Genomic DNA, 25,257 nt, shown 5'->3' with positions numbered 1-25,257 from the left:
CCTCATGCACTAGCGTGCAAGCACATGTCCACACAATCACAGAGAGCGAGAGCAGAGCAGTGGCACAAACTGATGACACCATCAACCCTCGACTTGGGTGTCTTAAAGGGACACCACACCATAGTGGCTGTTACAGTGTGCCGCGGTCAGTGGAAGAATCCACGAGTTTCTCTGTGAGTTTCCCATTACTTGCGCACTCGGTGCTTGCTCGGAAGTTTAGGGGTTTTTTTCGCTGTAAAAAGAAGTTTTCTTCCCACGCACGATGGCTAATGTTTTTGTCACTTTTTATGGAATCAAACTCAAAGTAAGGTCAGTACTTCCACGCTTTAAACGCTGCACGCTCATACTCTCTCCCACAATCGATATGTGATCCATTGTTGATCTGCACACAGCTGTTGTCACTAACGGCGCACTTGCTTACGTCACTGTCATGAGACATTCTCGCAAAAAAATCACGGTTTTAGTAACGCAGTAACGCAGCGTTACTACGGGAAAGTAACGGTAATCTAATTACCGTTTTTGCAATAGTAATCCCTTACTTTACTCGTAACTTGAAAAAAGTAATCAGATTACAGTAATGCGTTACTTGTAACGCGTTACTGCCCATCTCTGGTCACCATACATGTAATCAGTTGTTTCACTTTAACTGTCTTGAAACACTGCCTTCAATTTCCAATTGTCTATTTAATTAGACAGGAAAAGATCAGCAAACAACCAAATAACAAAAATGATTCTTTAACACATAATGAAATATAATGATTTTGCTCAAGTGGGTTGGTCACTTTGTTGGAACACTGACTCATAATCGCCTAATTATTTTGTAATTGATTTTCATTTGTATGCATAAAATGTTTATTTCTTCTCCTCCAACATTTACCCTTTCATTTTGTAGGCTACCTTGCAGTGTTCTCAGGCGCCTTCTGGGCCACCTGTGAAATTACTTAAATGTTATTAGTATGGCTGTTGAAAAGCAGCATAGCGGTGGCGATGCGTGGGCGGGAGCTCTAATATGATTGGCTCAGGGACACTGTAAGCCTGAGTGGCAGCCCTTAATGGGAGCCCTGGAGAGGTAACCCAACAGCTGTGTGTTTGCAGCTAATGAGAGATGGGGGAGGAGTAAAGGATCACAGACTGGAAACACTCTGATAAACTCTTGCTTCTGAATAGCTTGGGAAGATAGGAAATCAAGTTTTCTCCGGAGGACATTGCTTAAGGCTTTCCTTTGTGACAAAACCCTGCATTTGACTCATTACTCCTGGTCCATTGCTTTATGCCTAAGCAGTTATGATCACTGGCATCAGTGTTCAGGAAGAAAGGAAGAGAGTAACTGTGGCGTGGGATGAATTTCTCTCCCTGCTGAGCCATGCTGATTTATAGCCCTGAGCAAAAGCATTGTTTTTTTTAATTACACTGCTGCAGTTTTAACAGATGATGCCACACATTACTAGTTTATTCCATTGTACACCAACAGCACAGTTTGTTTCACGTGCAGTTGATAGTCATTGTCTCCAAGAACAAGACAGTGTAGCGCATATTACTCCTACATCAAGCATTATTAACAGTTTCCTCAGCAGATATAGCCTGTGCTGCTTCTCTTCTTCCCTATCATAACCGCCTGAGGGTGGCGCCAAATGAATAAATAGTGGCCAAACAGCTTCCATTTTAGGCCGCTCATTTTGCTACATGTAATGCATATCAACAAGTAAACCGCCGGCACTGGCTACCTGTTACATCAATTTTGGACACGTTGTGCGATTAGTGAGCAGTTTTGAGGGGAAAGGAAAGACTGACACGAATTAAAATAGTGCAAGGCAAGCGGAGTGATTTCTTGATAAGCTTATTTAATAAGGTGCATCCCCCTGTTTGAGCTGACCCAGTTTAATAAGATCCTCTTAAACTGTAGGCATCACATAATTTCCTGGTAGGCAGCCTTGGCATATTGTAGAGTATGAAGTTGCTGTGTGCTGCGGTGGATGGGAGCCCCACCTCCTCCCACGCTCTGATGAGTAGAGAGAGAAAAGAGAGAGGGAGCTAGGGGAGCAACTAACGTACCCACTGTATCTCACCACTTGCTGTCTGGAAATGCTTCAGATGGGCTTCTTGTTTAGGACCGGTTAGCGGTTTCTTTTTGCACGTTGCGAAAATGACATTTCTTTTGCTGTGTTTTAGACATCCAGTGCGTCCTTAGAGTGCGCTCTAAGCTACTTAGATCAGGGCTGGAGAAACTTGGACCAAAGGGATGCGACAGCGAGTGCAAATCTTTCCAAGGATCAGTTACTGAGGATTGAAAATGGCACACAGTAGGGCATCTTTATGGAATGAGATTCTTGGTTTCCCATCTCTATCATAAAACAGTCTATACAATATAATTGCTCATAAGTTACAGCCGCATATTCTCACGGACTGAAAACTGTCTCTGTTCTTCACACTGTCGGACGGCGGTGAACGAAGGATTCTGAATTTTCATGCGGAAAGTTCTGAGTACTGTCTATGGATTTTGTGGCTGCTGAAGTGATTTTTGATCTCAGCACTGTGACGGAGGTTTGAGGGTTAGACACCTGCCTCTGGGAGCACCGCTGGACATATCAGCCGCGGGAAGAATTGGCTACGCGACAAGCGCTCACGTAAAAAGTCTCTGGCTCAGGTACTGAAATTACTGCAGAAATAATCAAGAAAGTTGATTTGACCGGTGGCCACTGTGCGTGATTCATGATGCAATGCCAATGAAGTTTATAGGAATGCATTTCGGACTTGTCTGAAGTGTTGTCGCTTAACACAGGCCGTGGCTCAAACAGATCGTTTATACAACAAGTTGCACTTTATAATAGACACACACAGAGCACAAAACAGCTGGCTGTTCGGTGTTACAGGTTGATAGGCGGTACAAAGGCTAGATGTGCCACCCGCAATAAGGATCCGCTGCATGATAAATTAGACGATGCATTTTAATTAAAACCTATCCGAGTAGACACGAGTTCCAGCCTGCGTCGGGGTTGGTATTAAGTCATTAACTCTGCATATCATTGCACTTCAGCGACAATATGAGTGCGTGCGCTTTTCAAGCTGATCTGTACCGGCGATCGGCTAATTGCATTTTATTGCACCATTATGATTCTGTGAAGCAGAAAATGTGAACCATTTGTATCATCCTTCTTTCGCCATTTATCCCATACTAGCTGCAAACATCATACTAATTGCCTTTATTCGTGCATCTTGATTTGGCGTTGTTTACTCTGAACAATTTCTTGCAAACAATTCGGACTTCTCCTGCAGCCTGTCGTGTTCATAAGTGTTTTACAGTTTTTCTATGGAGAGATTCGTGCTTATAATTGGGGGGTGAAATCTTTGATCAGATCGTCCGCACGGGTAATCTCCTGTGCTCTCCAGTGAGAGTCTGGGGTGTTGTTTCTCGCCACTCCGCCGACCACCAGGCACATTTTAATAGTCTGCTCTACGTAATGATGTCGGTCTAAGTTCCCACACATACTTTAGGCTACAAGGCCGTCATAACAGAATAGATCAAACAGGCCTGTAACCTACTTGTAGCCCAGATCTGAGAAACTGTCTGTAAGACATGAACCTGTTAAATGTTATTATCTAAATCATTCAGTGAATGAAACTTCTATCTATCTATCTATCTATCTATCTATCTATCTATCTATCTATCTATCTATCTATCTATCTATCTCACATAAGAATAGACTGTAAGGCTAATTTCCTCTGCCTATTTTATTTTTGAATTATTACCAGTAGGGAACTTTCCTCTGAATATTGTACAATAACATGCAATGTGCCATGTAATGGGGTTGCTGAAGGAAGGGTAAGTGTGTGGTAAACGGATCAAATTGTGGAAAGGGCACAAAAGGATTTTTTTCTGACTTCTCCAGCAGGTATTTGAGCTTGAGGGAGTGAACCTTTACTGCACAAAAGCAGTACAATAACCCCTATAAGGAAATTAAACTCTGTTTTAATCATGTTACACAGAGCAGTGAGGAATCCAAATTATACGACCTGCCAGTTTCTTTATATCTTTATATAAAGAACCTTTTAATATTGGAATGTGGCCTTTTTGATCTCAGTGTATTTCTTTTTTTTAAATTTTACTTCTTTGTGACAGGAGTGACACAAGAGTGTTCTGTGTTTCAGCATGCATATGGATAATTCCAGTGCTCACGCCTTTAGAAAGTGTTTCCAACCAAAGGCTGTTGCTTTCTCATTACCGAAATCCACAGTTTGCAGTCAGTATAAGAGTGCAGCCTTACATTTGGCAGTAAATTCCATTGGTAGATCAGCAGTGTAAGGAGAGACCCATAGCTGTGATACTACCTATCATAAATCATGCCGGTGGGAGGGTAATGGATTTTACCTGTTATACTAGCTAAAGGCGCAGAGTCAGCCAATACATCAAATCACATCAGTTGAGAAAATCATTAAATCATCTGTTATCTTTCCACACTCTGGCAAAGCAGGAAGGAGCACAGAACAGCATTGTACAGCACAAATTCATGAACCTGAGTCCCAGCATGTAACAGGTGAAAATTCAGGCCCTGCTTTTATCAGTTGCTGCAAAACAAGCAACTACTACAAAATAGCCTATTTAATTCCTCTGATGATTTTTTTTCTTCCCGGCACAACTCTAACCTTTTTTCTTATGAGTAATTTACTATTATGCCTCAGTTAATTCTGCATGTGAGTCATTTCTGCTGGACCTGTGGAGCGGCCAACTTAAAGAGCAAATGTCACCCAGTCAGTCTCTGAGTTGACTCAGTCAGAAGATAGTCTGTCTCCATGGCAACCAGAGCAGGCGCACATGCTCCGCAGCACAATTATATTGTTCTTCATTTTTATAACTACCTTTTTTTTTAAACGTATAATACCAACACTTACATAATCAGGCACAAACTCCTTTATCATTTTTTAAAATAATTTCATTTTAAGCCAAACATTGTTCTAAATCTTTCACAAACAATGCAAATTACTTTTGCTTTGCAATAAATTGTTACATACTGACACGTAAAAGATGTGTTATTTATTTTTCAATTACAAAAATGAAAAACAACATAATCACTCCATATTTTATACAATGTTATTGTTAGCTGAAGTACTGCATTAACTTTTTTATTAGCATTTATCTTACCAATTATTTCTGTTTAATCAAACTTCACCCTCCTACTTGTATTTCCTTCCCTATATTTATCAGAGTTACTTACAGTAAATAAAGTAGTGCTAATTCTATCTCTGTCTCTCATTTGTCTCTCTTTCTCTGTGTTTGTTTGTGTGTATATGTATATATATATATATATATATATATATATATACAAACAAACATATAGTTTGTGTGTGTCCTCAGAATGAAAATTGTAGCACCATTTTTTTATAGCAGTAAACAGTGGTAAAGATATCTCTGCACTTCTCTCCAGTTGATTCAGGACTGGATCTGTCATATAGGCTTGGATGGTACCAATTTTTCAGAGGTCATTGTTATGACTGGGTTCAGCAACCACAGCCTTAGCGAGGCAGGGACTTGTTTCCTTGGGAACCGCAGCATAACCTGACACAACCTAGGCTGGCACTTTGATTGTAGACACGCAGAAGTTGAAAAGTTCTCTTGAACAGATGGGTCAACTGGGTTGTGCACTGTGTGAGGGCTCAGTGTGAGGCTCAATCAGACCTCGTAGTTTGACTGATGTTTTAGCTGCCTGTGAAGTTTTTCACCTTCTCCTCAATGAAGAACAAAACATTGCAGCGGTGGAGTGGAGGAGTCCTGCATTTTTATCTATTCATTTATTTTAGAACATGGTGAAGCGCATCAATGATTATTACTTCTTCAATCTATGATACGCAGACATCAGAAGGATAATGATGGAAGATATATTGTTAGGAGACAACAGTATTGTTCTGAATATATTGCTGAAATTCAAATCAAAACAGCATATTTTCCCACAGCACCTTTTGCATGTTTTTTTCTGGCAAATAAGAAATGGTCATTTCTTTTAATTATTACAAAGGTCTATGGTTGTAGAAAAGACAAACTAAATTTAGCACATAACACAATTTCACATTTAATGGTTCTATTTGTTTCTTTTTCTTTATAAAAATAATGCAGCAAAAAGTACCACAGTACTTTACCAGACACTTTTTTCAAGGTTTGTTTTTTTGCCTTCAGGTCAAGGAGTTGTGTAGTCAAATAGCAACCTCTACACCTCTACACTACATTTCAGTAAAACTTGAACATAAGTGACAACAACCTCCCAGGTGTGAAAGTGGGCATGAGTGAGAACCACTTTTCTTCCCCTCTTAGAGACACTCTTATCTATAGAGATCGTTGACAGGTGAAAAAGTATGCTTGGGTGAGCTTCTCCAGCAAATTGTGAGTCTGTGTAATGATGGCCAAACTGAACATAAGTCATAAAACATCGACTCATTTGTCTGGACTTGTACTTACAGTTGGCACTCCTGATGGTCTTAATAAGCTAAGGTTTGGCCAGGCAGAGTTCTTGCTGTGTGGCAGGTCAATCCAGATAAACCTTGGGCTCTTAAACTCTACTGCTAAGCAGTTTTGCCTCGACTGCGTTTTCTGTTGCAAAGTTAAATATCTACACAAAACAAACAACAGACACTAGACCCATCGGGCAGTTTGAGGCTCTCTTTGAAAGTCCACTTCCATACTGTGGTACAGGCTGCCTTCAGCATTCATTTTTCAGTTTTTTCAACATAGCAACCATCTGGACCATTGCGTGATCACAGCATGAGGTTTTGTGGTGAGTGCTGCTTCACTGGTAGACTTAAAGTTCCCTCCTCAGTCAAACAGTGGATGCCTTGATTGTATTTGGAAGGATTTTGTTTTTTTCCCTAAGAATATGTGTTGCTCTGGATCACCTTCATAAGGTCTCTGGCTCAGTATGCTAATTGGATTGTCTATTTGAACACGGTGTATTTTCCAACAAACAGTGCTCAAGGGAATTAGAGTCACCTAGGCCATACACAGTCTCTACAGTTCTGCCTCCTGGACTTACACAAGTTGTACTACAGTTGGAGTTACCCAAGCAAGCAATGTCAAAGTTGACCCGTGGAGCAGCTAGCAAAACATAATTTAGAGTTATAATTGGTTGTTCAGACGACAAATGAAAAAAAGTTTATATTCAGTGATTCTTTTTTAGTTTATTACAGCAGTGCTGCCACAATACTTGGTTGTTGACAGGGTGAATTTTAATAACCAAAAAGATTTCATTTTCTCAGCCTAGCACTTTCTCAATATTGCAGTCTTGCAATGTCTGATCCAGTTCAGTATTTTTCTTCCAGAGCTGGCATTTTTATAGCTGATTTCATTCATTAAGGAAGCTAAAATCTTAATTTTGGAAATGACTAAGAAAAGTATTTGATTTTTTGAGCAGTTCAACAGGACTCAACTATGACAAAAACATTTTATCACTCTGAGAGAACTAACCTCTTGTTCCTCCCTTTGATTTTCTGCTGAATTATGTATCGCGATCTGCCTGAATCAGCTTGTAGTCTTGTGGGTCTACCATCTGGGATGACAGATGATAACTAAGTTTTTTGGAGAAAAAGAGCTGAGATGCAGGGAATGTCACTCCTAGTTGTGTTCAGCACTTCTAATTTATCAATTTTGCTGCTCAGGTAGTAAATTTCAGTGAGACATCCAGTAGTCCAAGAAGTTTCACATCCTCCAGTAGGGAAAAATCTCCTGTTTCCCTTTGCCACCACCTCAGAGCACTTTGAGATGAGAAAAGGAAATCTGGCACTGTCAAGCTTTTGATAAAATATTTGTGCGAAAGCTGAGGAATGTGAGATAAAACCCAAAGGCGTGGTGTCAATGATATTCAGCAGAGATTCTCACTGAGTGATAGCAAAACGCATATTTTACGAACAACATGAATTTTAATGTAAATGTAAACAAAGAAAAAAAGGACACTAATTCACTAGACTGTCAGGCATGGTGCCATCTGGAAGACAGGCATGAGGCCAACTGGAAAACATTAAGTCATGAGTGTCATCAACCATAACAATCATGTCACTATCAAAGCATGGCTATTCATTGCAGAAGTGGCTATAATATCAGGGGAGCAGTTACAACCAAACCATTATAAAATCAGCTACGGTATGCCATTTTTAGATGCCACATTGTATAATACATTTGAAAACTTTGAAATTTAACAGTGAATTTTAAAATAGAAATGAAAAAAAAAGATGATGCACATATCAAGTAAGCTAAAGTAATTTTTACTGAATTCTCCAAATACCAATTTAATTGAAGCAATACATACATGCACACCTCATAAGTTCACATATCTTGTTGAAAGCATGTGTTTAATGGAATGGTAGGCAGCAGTATGAAACATTTACAGTGTGATTTATAATTCCCCTTAAAATTATATCCCATGGGATGCTGTTAATGTCAGTCTTGGGTATAAGAAAAGTGTATCTGCTGATTGCGTTTTTGCTTCTTCCTGCCTTTTTATACTGCAAACATGAACTGGAGAAAGCGCAATCACTGTTTATGCCACATTGACTACAGGTTCTCCTCACAAATGTAAAAAGGGAGACATTGATTTTTGAGCAATTAGTGCATCAATAACTAGCACTTTCAATTTTAATGTATTCCAAAGGAATTGGATTTTTCATTGAATTTCTGTATATTTGTGTTTTGCTGTCTAGCTTAATACTCATTTACCTTACTCCTGTATGGAACATTGCGGCATGCAGTTGCATTTTAAATAACTCCATTTGCTGTCGTGTATGTATATTTCTATCAGCTCTCACCCACACTGACTAGGGAAGCATTGATTCCTCTTGTTCTTTTCCTAATCCCTAACCGACGACATAGACCCACACTAGACTGAGCACCTGTGTTCTTTTCTGTTTCAGTTGAAAAACTATTGTGGAAATAATTGGAACTATTCACCTGTGTTTGGATTAACATAATGATTTACTTCTACATAACTTTTTAAACTAGAAGTAGCATTTTGTTTTCGCTGTAACTTTCTTTAAAAGCCTGTGAAAATAAAGAAATGCTGTAAAACAGTGCAGTATTGAAGAGACAGTGACTGTGACATGGACTGCTGTTGTCTAATTATAACCCGAGTCATTAAAGCTGGTATTGATCAGCATATTGAAGTTTTGCATTAGTAACACAAACATAGCACAATAAAATCGGATGCACTGAAATGAACTCTACTTGATTAGTAAGTGGACACTCACGGATTCAGCACACACACAATTTTTTTAAACTGTTTTCACGATGAAGTTTTCCAGAGCATGAGACCTTGATACTTAACCCCAATGATTGCTCCTATTTCAATTACCAATAGGACTCAAACACACACACATGCATATACACTCACACAGAAAGAAAGAAAGAGAGAGAGGGGAAATAATTATACTCTAAAATCATTGCAGCATGAAAAAAAAAAACAGAAGTCTTTTGCTAGAGGGAGTAAAGATCAAAGAAGACACTAAAATAATGGGTCATAATTGTAGAGTTGAAAGGTTCAAAATCAAACATAATAATTACAGTGTTTGAGCTAGCCAGTGGCAATGGAGTGTGGAAATATCTGCATTGTGCAATGTCAGGTGGAAGCTGGATGTGATGATAGTAGCGAAGTTGCATAATTGGCATGAGAAAGAAATTTGACTCTATGACCTTTAGTATGCAAGTGTTCATTGTCAGACCCCTCTTGGGTAAACAAATTGGTCAAATATTTCATTTCTCTCAGCAGACAAAATCTTCGCTCGTAAGGGTGTATTCTTGAGCGTGGATTTCAAACCATAGGTTATTTTAGAGCTACATTGCGTCCCTACTCAATGTCTAGCTGTGTAATACAGAAATAATGAGTCTCTTAGGCTGTGAGTTTTTGTATTACATTTTTATTTGATTATTCAGCTGAAACAATCCACACTGGCCCTCAAGTTTGTTTTGGATGTAAGCTCACAAGATATAATTTCTTGTTCCTACATTCATTTTTCCATGAATTTCATAAAGCTGAGATATTCATTGAAACTCTTGAAGCTCTGAGACTGAAAAGAAGCCATGCTGGGATAGCTATGATTGCATTTTTTTAAATGCCCTATTTTCTCTTTGTTATTGTTGTTGTCTAATTATTGTGTTGTGCTTCTAGGTATGCTGTATGTTTTACTGCAAGTTATTGAAAAAAAAACAAACGATTAATTTTATAGCTGTAGAGTCATTATTCAAAAACACAGTTCTGCTTGCTTCCCCTGTCTAATGTTTCACTTTGACCCTCTGTTAGTTTTTTTTTTTTCATTTTTGAATAATTAAATAAAAAGTAACAGCTATGTAAATATTGCTTTATGGAGCTAGGTTTCAGCAGAAAGGGAACCAGCTTTTTGACCCATATTGTGTTTTTTCATTTTACAGGCAGATCGTCTGATGACCTAATGGAACTGAATTTACAAGTGATATTGTGTTGGGTCGTGGTGCTGCACTGTGGCTCTGCTGAAGGCAGTATCCTGTACCGGGTCCAGGAGGAGCAACCTCCAAATACTCTTATAGGTAGCCTGGCAGCAGACCAGGGACTGCCAGACTCAGGTCACCTTTACAAGCTAGAGGTGGGTGCCCCTTATCTTCGTGTCGATGGAAAGACAGGGGACATTTACACCACAGAGATTCCTATAGACAGAGAAACCCTGAGGGACTGTCGCTCCCTGGCTAAGGGTAAACCCTGCTACCTGGAATTTGAAGTATCAGTGACTGATCTGATACAAAACCAGAGCCCACGGCTTATTGAAGGACGCATTGAAGTACAGGACATCAATGACAACACCCCCCAATTTCCTTCTTCTGTGCTTACCATCTCAGTCCCCGAGAACACGATCATGGGAGCGTTATTCTCCATACCTCTAGCTACAGACAGGGACTCTGACAGGAATGGGGTAGCTGACTATGCGCTGACTGCAGGGCCAGATGCTGCAACCCTGTTTGGTTTGCAAGTGGCTGATGACAGGGGAGGGAAGCTCCCACAGCTCATTGTCCTGGGCAACCTAGATCGTGAGTTAAAGGATTCTTATGACCTCACCATAAAGGCAGTGGACGGAGGAAACCCTCAGCGCTACAGCAGTGCATTACTCAGAGTGGTGGTGACCGATGCCAATGATAACGCTCCCAAGTTTGAAAAGTCCACCTATGAGGCAGAGGTTTCGGAAAATAGCCCTGTCGGACACTCTGTGTTGCAGGTAATTTAAAAACTTTTTTTGTATAATGTTGTAGTCTGGATTGCAAAGTTAAATTGTAACCAGCAATGTCTTTCTGAATAAATGTATAGTTTTAAATTTTGGATTTTACCTTTTTCAATATATTTTTGAAGAGAGCATTAGCTCATTATCCTTCTACAGGTAATAAATGCTTATATCTTGTATTGACAATGTAGTTGCAGAACAGTGTGAGATATTATTTTCGGAGTATAAATTGCTCTGTGCAGGATTTTCACAGCATGTTGCTGCGAATTTACACTGATTATCATGAAGGAAATGTCAGGCCTAATAATTTACAACCTTTCATTGAATCCTAGAAAAAAGAGAAAAGAAGGCTAGTGATGTAACTATCAAAAAACAGAGGAAAAGCAATAGCCAAAACAAAGTTATCTACATGCTGTGATTTAAAGTGATCAGACCCACACAGATTCCTGGATTAATTTATTCAGTGACCAATGATTCATTAGTTACATTCATTGTTAGTGTTGTAAATAACATTAGTTACAACACTAACTGTTGCGCATATTTAATGACTTTAACCATTGAATATGTTTTGATTACAGGTTAAAGCAAACGACTCTGACATGGGCCCGAATGGAGAAATTGAGTACACCCTTCACCAGGCAGTAGACCCAGTGCCGAAACTCTTACGAATTGATCGGTCCACTGGCATCATCTATGTCAAAGGACCACTGGACAGGGAGGAAATCAGCAGCTTGTCCTTCTATGTGATAGCAAGGGATAAAGGCCCTCAGCCTAAAAGCTCTAAGACATTTGTAACCATTGAAGTGACTGACCAAAATGACAATGCTCCAGCTGTGGAGATTCGTGGGATTGGCCTTGTGACGCACAGTGAAGGAGTGGCAAATATTTCCGAAGACATGCCAGTGGGAACAGCTGTTGCTTTAGTTCAAGTATCTGACAAAGATGAGGGAGAAAATGCTGTGGTCACTTGTGTGGTAGCAGGTGATGTGCCATTTCAGCTTCGCCCTGCCAGTGACTCAACCAGTGACAACAAGAGGAAGTATTTCCTACAGACCACCACGCCTCTCGACTATGAAAGAGTTAGAGATTACCGAGTAGAGATTGTGGCTGTAGATTCTGGAAACCCAGCACTCTCTAGTACAAACTCTTTGAAGGTTCAAGTGACTGATGTGAACGATAACTCTCCAATATTTTCCCCTACCTTGTTTGAGGTTGATTTTGCTGAAGAAAACCAACCAGGAGAAAAAATTTTAGATGTTATAGCCACAGATGCTGACAGCGGCACTAATGCCGAACTTCTCTATAATATTTTGCCAGATTCATCCATCAAAGGCTTGTTTGAGATTGATCCAAATACAGGCGAAGTAAGAGCCAAAAGCTCTCTTGATCGTGAACACAAAGAACAATATGAGTTTCGTGTCACTGCAGCAGATAAAGGGTCTCCTGTCCATAAAGGAACAGCAACTGTTGTAATAAAAGTAATAGACCGCAATGACAATGATCCCAAATTCATGCTTAGTGGCTACAGTTTTTCAGTCTTGGAAAACATGCCACCTCTGAGTCCAGTTGGTATGGTGACAGTCCTAGATATGGACAAAGGCGAGAATGCCCACGTTCACCTCTCTGTAGAGCCTGATGAAGGAAAGTTTGTTGTTCAAAATGGAACAGGAACTATTCTCTCAAGCATCTCGTTTGACAGGGAGAAAGAAAGCAGCTATAATTTCCGTCTAAAAGCAGTGGATGGAGGAGAGCCACCCAGGTCTTCATATGTGGGTGTTACAATCAATGTACTGGATGAAAATGACAATGATCCTGTGATAACTAAGCCCTCCAACTCTTCCTTCAGACGCTTATCACCTCTAGCCTCCCCAGATAGCCACGTTGAAGTAGTGGAAGCTGAGGACCTGGACAATGGCCCTAATGCAGAGCTGGTGTTCAGTATCGCTGGTGGAAACCCTTACCAGTTATTTCGCATTTCCCCCTCAAGTGGAGAGATCACTCTAGCAAAGGAGATGACACGCAAACATGGTGGATTACATCGCCTAGTGGTGCGAGTAAGTGACAAGGGGAAGCCTGCACGCCACGCTACTGCCCTGGTCCACATCTATGTCAATGAAACCATTTCAAATGTCAGCTTAGTGGAAGCCTTAGTGGGACACAGTCTTTACACTCCACTGGACAGGGACATTGCTGGTGATCCCGACAATGGTTTTGCTGCTCAGCGTAGTAATATATTGTTTGGAAGCCTTGCTGGTGTAGCAGGTGTTGTAATGTTGATCTTGGTGGTGGTATTTATTCGCCACCGCATCCAAAGAGAAACCAAGAGTGGATATCAAGCTGGCAAAAAGGAAACCAAGGACTTATATGCACCCAAACAGGCCCCAAAAAACACCAAAGGCAAACGTGGACGCAAAGGCAAACCTCAGAAGTCTCCAAAACCACTCGGGGAAGACGAAGAGGTCAGCCTTCAAAAAAGTCTGAAGTTCAACCTTGATGGAGTCAATGATAGCCCCAGGATACATCTGCCTTTAACATATTCACCAGGAAGCCCTGATATAGGCAGACACTACCGTTCCAACTCCCCTTTACCCTCCATCCAGCTGCAAGCCCAATCGCCATCTGCCTCACAGAAGCATCAGGTGGTCCAGGACCTCCCTGCCACCAACACCTTCGTAGGAACAGGAGGAGACGACAATTCCACTGGCTCAGACCAGTACTCAGATTACAGCTACAAGACGGGCCAACCGAAGTATAACAACAAACAGGTACAGTTATCTCAAGCGCATAGTGAGGTCTGTCTGAGGGTGGGTGATTGGTTTGGTGTATTTTGTGAGAATGTTGAAAAGCAGTGATTTCATTATAAGACTTGCAATATTTTATTCTTATCATCTACAGTCCTGAAAATCACAGATTCAACAACTCTCATTCATGACTACTTTGGCAGTTCTAGTAATTTGATATGATTTACTTTGACAATAACAGTCCCAAATTTGAATTATCTGAATGCCATTTTTGTCATTGTGCCATCTATCTGGATTGTAAAAATGTAAAACGATAGTTAAAAATTTAGTACAAATTTGTTACTGGCTGTTTTACTCAGTGCATAACTGTAAATTGTGTGTGATGATATACGAAGAACAGACCAAATCATTTCCAAAATTATATTATCCATTCTTTCTCTTACTAGTAACTGTCTGTTTTGCTTCTCTGGGTAAGGCATGTATATATGTAAAATTGCATAGACAGAAAGAAAGTTGCTGCAAGTATTTGCTCAATTGTGGCACTGCTAAAAAATAAGATTTTGTCAGGTTGGCAGAAGAGTTGAGCAGGGATGGTCTGTTCTCACTTACTTCTGCTCTTCTGCTTGACCTCTAGTGCTCTGTAGTGATCTCGGCAGGTCACTTGCTCTTATCTCCCTGCTCCTTATGCTCTTATCTCCTCTTATCTGTACAACATTTGGGCTTGAATCACCATGGAAACAGAAATATTAATAGAGTCAGAAGGGATTACGAACAGAAAGATTTTAGAGAGTAAGGCTAGAAAGCTAGTGTGTCTCTGGGTTTCTGTGTCATCTGCAACTGTGTAAATGTGTGTCTTGGACTACACAAATATAAATTTGTGTGCAGGAGGGGATAAGGCAGATTATCATTATCCTTATATAGTAGAACATCCCTTATTATACAGAAAAATGTCCAGATGTCTTGATCCCACCAGTTACACAGCCATGCTTGAGCCACTGAAATGGATCTGTGGTTTTTATTTATTTACTTTTTTAGTTAAATATGTGCTGAACTCACATTCAACACAGAAAAAAAACAGCTAGTGTCAGTGAGAGGTAAGATGCTGATAAGACAACTTCAAAGAATACCCAGCACCAAAGACAGCCTTGCGCAGGGGCATTCCATCACAAACAACCACAAATTCAAAAACTCGGGGTATGATTAGCAACCTAACATGACTGATTCCTCTGAACCACACTGAGTGAAAAGTGATATATTTGTGAAACACACACCAACTAGATCTAACAATACTTTATTCATGTCGCTACTGTGGCATTCAAAGGATGGCCATTATTTAGTACTGAAAATATTTGACATTGATGTAAACAATTTATTTTCAACCAGGACGAGTTGACATGAGCTTTCAAGACACTTCCTACATTTCAGCTGTACAAAACAGTTTGACATTCTCCAAGGCTTTGCAGATAACGTTTGCCACATAAAAATTAGCAAAAATAGAAGGGGAAAACATGCCGCTGAGTTCTGAACATGTGTAGGTGACACATTTTCTGTGGAGATATCTTCAGAGCCAGTCTCACAGTTGGCTTGTTGGTAGTTTTAGCAGATGTTAGTTGACAGCTTAGGTGATCACAAGCCGTTGTGGGTGGAGTCAGTTTAGAGAACAGTCACCACTGTCTTCTTGATGGACAACATAAGGGACCAAAATGACTGCAAGCCACAGGGTGTGTCTGGGTGTTTGTGTGTAGTGCCAATCTCTCTGTTTGTATGTAGATTTGCTCCTTAATCTAAGAGTGTTAATTGTGTCTGGCACAGATGTAAGCTCTCAGCATTTAACAGTATTGTGTGTGTGCTTTCTCAATATGATCGCATAAATACATATGCAACATGACTCAAGTGAGTGACAGGCTGTTTAAAAACATGGACAGATGTTGAAGCTCATGTGACATACCTCAGCAGATGTTGTCTTGTGTATGGCATCCCCTCTCACATCAGGAAGAACAGATTGACCAAAATATATAATTAAAGCAACTGCCAAGTGATGTGACAGATCTAGAGTGGTGCCATTGTTTTAATTAACTGTGCTGCACTCAACAACTAGTTTTGTTTTTTTGTTTCCCCAATATGGTCAGATGTCTATTTTTTTTTTTTTTGTCAAATCTCAAAGTCTCAAATTTCCAGCGTGCATGTTCAGGGATTATGAGCATATGAAACATTACAAGCATTTAATGATATTTTTTTGTTTCAAGCAGTATCTTCATGCTTTAGGCTTTAATTAGAGACAGTTTCCTTCTGAACACAAATCTATTGTCAGGTGGCATCTGAGCGGATATTAAACAAATTGATCAAAAAAACTGATATAAAAGTGTGCGAGTGTGTTTGTGAGTGTGTTAGTGGTATTAGACGTTGATTGCAGAGATATATTTAAAAGATGAAAATATTTTCCCAGGTTTAGATTGCAGGTGCAAATAGACTGATAATGTAAAATTAGATGGAGTGTAATTAAAGACTGTCATACATGCATTAGTATTTATTTGCAGGTAAAATATTGTCTTGTTTGCTGCACCTACTTAACTCTTCATTTTGAACTTATTTGTGGAGCTGGTCATTACAAAATTATTACTTTTTCATCTTCTCTATTTGAACTTATCAGAAGCATCTCTACATTAATATGCTAGATTAATGAACAGCCCAAGGCTGAATAGTAGAATATTAAAGTACTATATTACTCAAGAACCCGAACAGATGTTTCAGATGTGCTAATTAGATCATCATATTACCTAAGCATGTGCCAGCTATATGTGCAAAATAATATTTGTTTAGTTTCCTACACCAGGAGCTAGTACTGCTATCAGTTCAGAAACATTTTGATCTTTTCCCAAGACTCTGTGGAGAATGTTTCAGCCCTGTAATTGTTTTAGATTAACCCACTTCTGCAAATATTCCTAAAATGCTGTTTCCAGGATGTAATGTTTCGCAAAAAAGAAACAGCAACAGACACTCAACGCCACTAATCACACTTCTAATTTTGCATTCCATGTGTCTACAAGCAATAACATTCAGTAACATGGACAGTGCTTTTGCTGCCAACTAGCTCCAAAGCTTCTGAGAACCATTGCATCAGAGGTGGAAAAAGGATGATAGGCACTAAAGAAGCCCAGCTTCATTCCTCTGTGGTCCTTTGTCAACACCCTTTAGAATAACACTCATCAAATGCTAAATTAGAAAGTTTTAGATCAAGAAAAATTACTGAGCACTAATGTAGCATCATAGTCAGCCCAAATGGTTCTATACTAGATTCAAACAAACATGTGGGAGACTTCAAATAGTGGGGTGTTATAGCCTCACTGTACTGAATATGCATAGAGGTTCTTACAGTTTCTGCTTGCACCTGTTTGGGTATTGTTGTAATTAAAGTAGGGACACTAGGAATTTTCCTCAGGGTCTTGGCAAGTTAAGCCATTTTTAGATATATGCCACAATTTTATTCTTGGGCAAACAATATATTGTACTGATTACTGCATGTGAAGTTACTATCCATACAAATAGTGGTTCCTTGATTCTTAAGATTTAAAAGGAAACTTTTTTATTTTATTAACAGAATATGAATATTTTAAATAAGTGTGTTTTACCCAGTGTCATCCATTTGGACATAATAAAGCAAATGAATAGTAGTAGTCACGAAAGTAACATAGCAAAGTAAATGTTGGTACATAGTTGTATTTTGAAAACACAACATTGTAAGCTGCACATTTCTAAATCCAGGCTGCTAAAGGTTGCACCTTTTGTAGTTTACCCCCTCATCACCTTTGAATGTGTGATATTGCATGATGGTTGCTAGAGAAACCAGTGACTCACATTAGCCATTAGACCTGATAATTAGCTCTGTTGGGTCCAAGAGCTGGCACCTTTTTTCACACTTCATTTAATGAGAATCTTACATATGAACAAAAAGCAAAATGAAAGTCAGGAAGGACTGAAAATCATCTGTTACACAACAATCATTACTGCGTCACTGTATTTTTTATGCATCAACGCATGCTGATAAAATGTTCTATTCATTCAATGAGGATGAATTTTGTCCAGCTCTGGCTTACTTGTTCATCTCCATGCCCACCTGTAGTAGAGTGAGTCAGTGTGAGTCTTAATTAACCTGCTTCTTTGTTAAGAAGGGCCCACACTTTGTGAACTTTAGGCATCCCTTTGAGCTGGGATTAGCCCGATTTAGTCCAATGCGGGTATTTGAAGTCAGCCGAGGTATATTACAGATGAGGCTGGAAGCACAATTTGTTCTTTGAGACTGTGACACACTGGCCCTCAATTACTTAGGTGTGTTTGGAAGTCTTCTTACCGTGCACAAAAAACAAGTGCGTAAAATTACTATCAGATTAATCGAGCATGTGCACTGCCCTTTTTTGCCCTCATCACTATAGTCATGTTAGCAAAACAGAATCATTCTGAACTAACAGATTGGTACAATCTGTATACACGCATACTATCTGCACACGACATTATCTATATAAGAAAATGCATTTACCTCTAGGTTAAGTGAGGAAATTAGTGGCAATGAAAGCACAGAATGAAAGAAAGAAAGAATGAAAGCGAAAACCCTGTACGCTTCACTGAAGCAAGGAAGCAAGAGAAAGTCCAAATGAAGAAAGTGAAACATTTTTGTGCAAAGAGGAAGTCAAAAGACACAGATTCCCACAAATGTTTCCACCAGACTGAGGATTGTTGAAAAAATAAGTCTGTGGCTGAAATAATGGGGGTTCTGAATGTTGTTTCCCCCTGAGAGAGGCACTGTGACTCGGGGAAAAAAAGTTTGGCTATCAAACATTCTATAAAAAAGAAGAAAACAGTGAAGGGGAAGGAGCACGTAATCTGTCAGATCAAGATGAGAACCTCACTGCAATGAAAAATGAAATTAATTAATTAATTAATTAAAAAAATGTGATAGTGCCAAGAAACTGACTTAAGAAAATGACTGTAATGATGTCATCCAGGAATGATATGGCATTTTTAATACCGTTGAAGCCTACAGTTTTCCATTTAGTATTCTGTTCAGGGTTTTTTTTTTTTATGTTTTTGATTAATTGTAATTCTGAACATTTTGCGACTTATGGTGTTTTAGAAAACAGCAAGTACTGGCCAAATTAGCCCTGGGTCTTTGATCTCGTCCTTTAAATGGAGTGCTAATAGCATTTAGCCAAAATTAATCGTTCTGTCTACAAACAACAATGGCATGGCATCTTCATATCATCATATATTACCATTCCTTTTGTAGGTAAAGTTAATAATGTCTATTTTTCAACAAGCCTGTCTGAAAAGGGCTTGATTATTGCACGTTTGAAGAAATAGGACTGATGAAGTCACTGGTATCAGTGAAATAATATTCACATTGTGGCTCTGCCTGAAATTAATCTTGATTCAAGCTGCAATGACTCTAGGCTGGCTGTAAGTGGTTACAAGTTGTACAGGGCAGACAGAAATAAATTTGGTGTAGGCGTTGCTTTTTATCTCCAGGAACAGTGATAAAAAAAATGTGTAATGAGTCCAGAGATTGAGAATTTTTGGTTAAAGATTTGTTTTTAACATTTATGCCTATTTTATAGGCTGTTGTTACAGACCACCTAATTCTAATATACAGTATTTTGAAAATTTAAGTGTAATGTAAGAGAATAGAATTTTCTTTTTCTTCCTGGTGACCTGAACTTTTATTGGTTTCTATCAATCTTAATGAATCTTAATTTCTTAATAAGTACTGCTCATTTAGAAATAAACCTTATCTGAGTTACAGGGATCTCTAAACTTTCCTCAAATTGTGACAAGGTCAACAGTTTCTGTAAATAACCGTAGTAATAAAATCTCTATGTGCACTAATCACATTTGTAAATAATAAAATAATATGATCAGGGTCTGTATTGGTGGCAGTTGGGTTCAACATTCATAATTTAAACTTGGAAAACAGCATTGTCCTTTGTAGAAGTTATGGAAATTTGATATGGATTTATTTTTGAATGATGTTATATTGGTCAGAATTATGGTAAATGGCCTGTATTTGTATAGCGCTTTACTAGTCCCTAAGGACCCCAAAGTGCTTTACACATCCAGTCATCCACCCATTCACACACTGGTGATGGCAAGCTACATTGTAGCCACAGGTGCCCTGGGGTGCACTGACAGAGGCGAGGCTGCCGGACACTGGCGCCACCGGGCCCTCTGACCACCACCAGTAGGCAACGGGTGAAGTGTGTTGCCCAAGGACACAACGACCGAGCCAGGACTCGAACCGGCAACCTTCCGATTACAAGGCGAACTCCCAACTCTTGAGCCACAATCGCCCCATTATGAGGGGAAATCTTGCAAATAGGGCTGTAACCGTGTTTATGGATGATCTAATGTATCTGTTAACCCTTCTATACATGAATTATGACAACCTCAATCAGGATTTTTTTCTTAAGTATTTTTATTAATCTTTAGCCATGAAAATATGAATAAAAATACTTAAGCAAAAAATCTTGATTGAGGTTTTTTCAATTCATGTATGAAAGGGTTAAATAACAATAATTACAATGAAATACGTCATACATCTATAGTAACATTAAACAACCAGTGGGTGGCAGGGTATGGAGTGACACATCAGTGCCCAATGTAGTGGTTTATGTGCAAGTATACCATCAACACTGACACAAATATAAGAAAACAGCCTTTGAATAGCTGTCCACTGTAGTGGCCACTATGCGTGAAAGGGTTCCACTTAGGAAGCGCTCAGTGAAGGAACCCTGTCTTGATGATAAATTAAGATTAGCAGTGCTTTACTGAGATAAGGCTAAAGAGATTCCTTAGAAATGATGATGTATTTCTGACAGAAGATGCTAGTGTAGATTAAGAAATATGTCAACTAAATTGTATTATAACAAAAAGAAGTAATAGATTAATAATATAAGGAAATCCTATACATTTAATAGGCTGGCAGTTGCATTATGGGGTACAGTTGAATGTTATTTAATGCTTTGATCTCAGCAGGGAGACTAAAATATGTTTGTCCTACAGCATTCACCGTAGCTAGGATTATTCACTTAAATTTGGGAGGGTAAGAAAAAAGAATTCAGTTGACCACAGTCTGCGATTTACGGACTTTACTGTAACTTTAAAAAATATATAATACATACATTTGACATAGGAACCTTTTCGGGCCCCAAGGATACTAGCAACCACAATGGAGAAGCTAATGGGAATCCAAGTTTTATAAATAATCATAAGAATAATAGTCAGCATGATTCATTATAGTAGTAGTCATAGTAATCATAGTAGTAGTAGTAGTGATGGATGTATTCATTTTAACGAGTTGTGTGTATGTTTGCTAAAACAGCCTGGGCTTTTTTTCATTTTTTCATATACATGGTTAGGGGCAGTTTTCAATTTGTTTGTGAAGCACAAACAAATTAAGGTGCGAAAATAGTGATACATCACCGATTTGTGTGTGATATGTTCGTATGCACGATTCCGCAGATTTGTCTTATGCTTATTTTTACTGAAGACCGGTGGAACCATGAAATCACTGAAAATTTGTCATCTGCATTTTACCGAATAGTTGGGAAAGCATGGCGTGCTGCTAAATTATCATTTCCTATCTCACTTTCCAATCTGCCTCCCAGTATTTTACAAACAGACACAGGCACACACGCAGACATACTCACCCACAGACCAACTCTCTCATTCACACACACAGGCAAGCACACAAACACACAAACAGCTCTTTGTGCACCACATATTTGCCCTGGCTGATTACTCAGAAAAAGAAGGCTAGAAGGAAAGTGAGGTAATGGTGGAGTAATTTGCCCTGCCTGCACGGCATGTTTTCTTACTGTTTTATAGTGTCAATGCATGATTCAATACACTGCATCAGTATTGCATTGTAGTGAAAGCACTGCACATTTGATGCTGCTCTTTCACAACTTAATACACCCAGATAATAAAGAAAAAAAAAAATGCCACAGTGATCTTAGTTCAGAGCAGTTTATTACTTTAAAAATGCAGTAGTGTATAATTTTGCACCTACCTTTTTATAAAGCATAGTTTTTCCTGTGGGTTTTTTTTTCCGGGATGGATGGGGAAGTTGTACAACATGTACATGTACATGCCACCCAGCCCCCCCCCCCCAAAAAACCCCCCAAAAAACTGGTGAGCTCTATTAATTATCATTTCAATTTCTCATTATTTGATTCATTTTTCTTAACAGTGTAGAAAAATATTTTTTAATATTTAAATTTTTTTGTAATAATGGTTGGTTAAAATGTCGACCAAAAAGTTTGTTGAAAGAAATGCTCAAGTTTAAACATGCCAGGCCCAGATAGTCAAGGGGAGCCCATTGGCTACGCGTACCTAACAATAACCACATTGGCCATCATCTCTCTTGTTATTCTCTTTGTTCAATACATTACTGTGTTTGAGTCCACATAGTAAGTTTGATTAAAATACTGACACGATTGGCTTAAATAATTTGAGGCATGTAGTCCTCAACAAGGAGAGTGGTTTAGACATTCACAGTAGAATCTGTAGCTTTATAGCACTCGAGATCCCCTAAATTTTAGACATCTATTCACTGTAACAGGTACAGGCAGTTACTGTAAAAGGCAAACACGCAACAAGAAAAATGGTCAAAGTCAGGAAGGTAACATAGCCTGGTAGCATCCAGCCTTCTGCCTATACTGTGACTAATTGCTGATAAAAAACAGCCTGGCAAACAGGTGACAGCACAAGGTGATGTACAGTTGGAATTGACAAACATAGGAGAATTTGGGGAAAAGCAAGAAACAGAGGCTTTGTCTGAATTTGTGTCTCTGAAGCTGAACAGAGAATGAGATGATGCAAAAGGTGCTATGACTTTTCCTATGTGTAGCTAAGCTGTGGGTGTATGAGTGAGACAACTTTATAGGATTTATAAAGGCTGTGTATTAAATATATCTCTAAGCCTATGTAACTGCTAGGTAAGGACTCACAGGTCTTACTGTATTACAGAGGAGACAAAAAATACAATAGAGAGGAGACAAAAATACAAAAATATAATAGAGTTTTGACTGAATGTGAACTTGGCATTTGAATGAGCACAATAATAAGCAAAGTGTTGCACTCCAGTTTAGTGTAGGAAAACAGAAAATACCAAATTCCATGCAGTTTTTTTTGCCCAGATACATACAGTAGGTCTTTTGTAAGCACTCGAGCTACTTCCATACTGTCTTTGCTGTTAGAGAAGGAATTCAGAGACATCAGAGCCTGTTCGTTATTTTTTGCTGAAGCATTGCTTTAAGAGATAGTGTGCTTATAATTTCATTTTGTTTAGGATGGGTGAACACAAAGACTCAACTGGCAACCTCCCTTGGGATGATAATTAAATTAAAGCATAATAAAATGTTCTTCATGCATCCCAAAAATGGTTAGGGCTATTGTACACATAAAAAAGAATATTCACACCAAAACTTCATATAACTGTTTTGCCAAAAATAACTTAAAAAAAACCAGCACATACAAACCTGACATTTTAATTAACTGCTTTTCACTTTTCTACATTGCAGTTTTTCAACAGTTCAACTTACTGCCACAAATTGTGGGCTTTGGACTGCGACCATTCTGTATTACTGCATGTTTATTGTACAAAAGTGAAACGATAAGCATCAAATCTCAGAACTTTATTGCGTTTTCTGCAGTATGAAGAGAATACAATCACTGGCCCGCATATTAGGTACAACTGTTCAACTGCTCATTAGCAAAACTGTCTAATCAGTCAACCACATGGCAGCAACTCAGTGCATTTTAGCATGTAGACATGGTTGAGAAAACCTGCTGAAGATTCAAGTGAGCATCAGAATGGGAAAGAAAGGGGATTTTAAGTGAGTTTGAATGTGGCATGGTTGTTGGTGCCAGATGGGCTGGTGTGAATATTTCAGAAACTGCTGATCTCCTGGGATTTTCATTCACGATCATCTTATCTACAGAAAATGATTAGAAAAAGAGAAAATATCCAGTAAGCAGCAGTTTTCTGTGCTGAAAATGCCTGGTGGAGGCCAGAGGTCAGAAAGGAATGGCCAGACTGCTTTGAGTTCACAGGATGTCAGAAGTAACTCAGTTAAGCTACTGTTTAAAAGCAATAGCTTCACTGAGCCAAGGTATGTAGAAGCGCATCTCTGAACACAAAACATGCTGAACCGTGAGGTAGATGGGTTTCAGAAGACCACACTGGGTCCCATCCCTGTCAGCTAAGAACATGAAACTGGAGCTACACTTCACACAGACCCATTAAAATTTAACAACTAGGCTGATTTGATTTCTTGTGTGACATTTGGATGGTAAAGTCAGAATCTTGCATAAACAACATGATAACATGGACCAACCCTTTGTTGTATCAGTGGTTCAGGCAGATGATGTAATGATCTGGGGGATGGACTCAAAAGGCTTCCACAGTCACATATCATAATCCAGTAGAGCACCTTTGGGATGTGGTGATTAAAAATTTGCGATATAATTGATAAATCAATGCCAAGTTGTTAGGAATACATCTGTGTTCTCATGCAAGTTCCCTTGCATGACCATTTGATTGCTTATTAAACTAGCATCTACACGTTCAGTAAGTTCCCCACTTTATTTTCTTTGAAATCCTCTTTATTTGGAACAAAACACTTGTTTTTGATTGGGCTGTAAAACAAACAAACAAACAAACAAACAAAAAAGCCCATAAAAAAACAAGTTAATGAATATCAACAAGAAGAAAATCCAATGTTGAGAAAACTGCTGCAGCTAAGGGCAACATCTATGAAGATGGTAATACCTGAACTAATTAGGGGCTAATACACGTTAAGCAGTAAAACTCAATCTCACAGCAGTTTACAAATGTATAGATGTTAATGGTCATCCTAAACTGATCTAATATAACATTTAAACATTAATATTTAAACATCTAAAAAATATAACATTTAAGTTCGATAACACTAAGATTAAGATATGGGTTGTAGTGAATGCATGCACATTTGATGGCTGCATGGAGTGACTGGAGAAAAATCTATTCTAAATAGTAGGGAGTGAAAGTGGGGTGCTTTTGCCTACTGGAAGCCTAAAAAAAACAAGAGGTGTGCAATCTCAATTATATACTTTGTTCTATAAAATGTGCACAAGCAAGGCAGCTGACAAGAAGGCTCAAATGCTTTAGCCGATGATCAAAATAAACCTTAATAACATAAATAAGTCACTACAATTTGATCTGTCGACTATTACGTTATTCTTCTTATTTCCAGCAATCATTTCACTGTAT

The 25,257-nt window shown here is 38.9% G+C and overlaps 1 protein-coding gene across 3 annotated transcripts in view; it reads left to right on the top strand.

Annotated features, from left to right (window-relative positions):
• Positions 1–25,257, top strand: part of pcdh1a (protocadherin 1a) — a 112,205-nt gene that overhangs the window by 14,153 nt on the left and 72,795 nt on the right. The window contains exons 2-4 of one of the 3 annotated variants that reach the window (XM_040014629.1): positions 2,119–2,644; positions 10,397–11,211; positions 11,793–13,979. In XM_040014629.1, the coding sequence (XP_039870563.1) occupies positions 10,417–11,211; positions 11,793–13,979 (2,982 nt within the window). In that variant the 5' untranslated portion in view covers positions 2,119–2,644; positions 10,397–10,416. Of the gene's footprint in view, positions 1–1,103; positions 2,645–5,892; positions 6,762–10,396; positions 11,212–11,792; positions 13,980–25,257 lie in introns of those variants that run through there. The other 2 variants (XM_040014628.1, XM_040014627.1) reach the window with 2 other exon arrangements.

The sequence above is a fragment of the Simochromis diagramma genome, unplaced genomic scaffold, assembly GCF_900408965.1.
Source record: "Simochromis diagramma unplaced genomic scaffold, fSimDia1.1 OVJJ01000676.1, whole genome shotgun sequence".
Taxonomy (NCBI): domain Eukaryota; kingdom Metazoa; phylum Chordata; class Actinopteri; order Cichliformes; family Cichlidae; genus Simochromis; species Simochromis diagramma.
The sequence above is the reverse complement of the archived record's forward strand: the minus strand, read 5'-3'. Positions and strand labels throughout refer to the sequence as shown.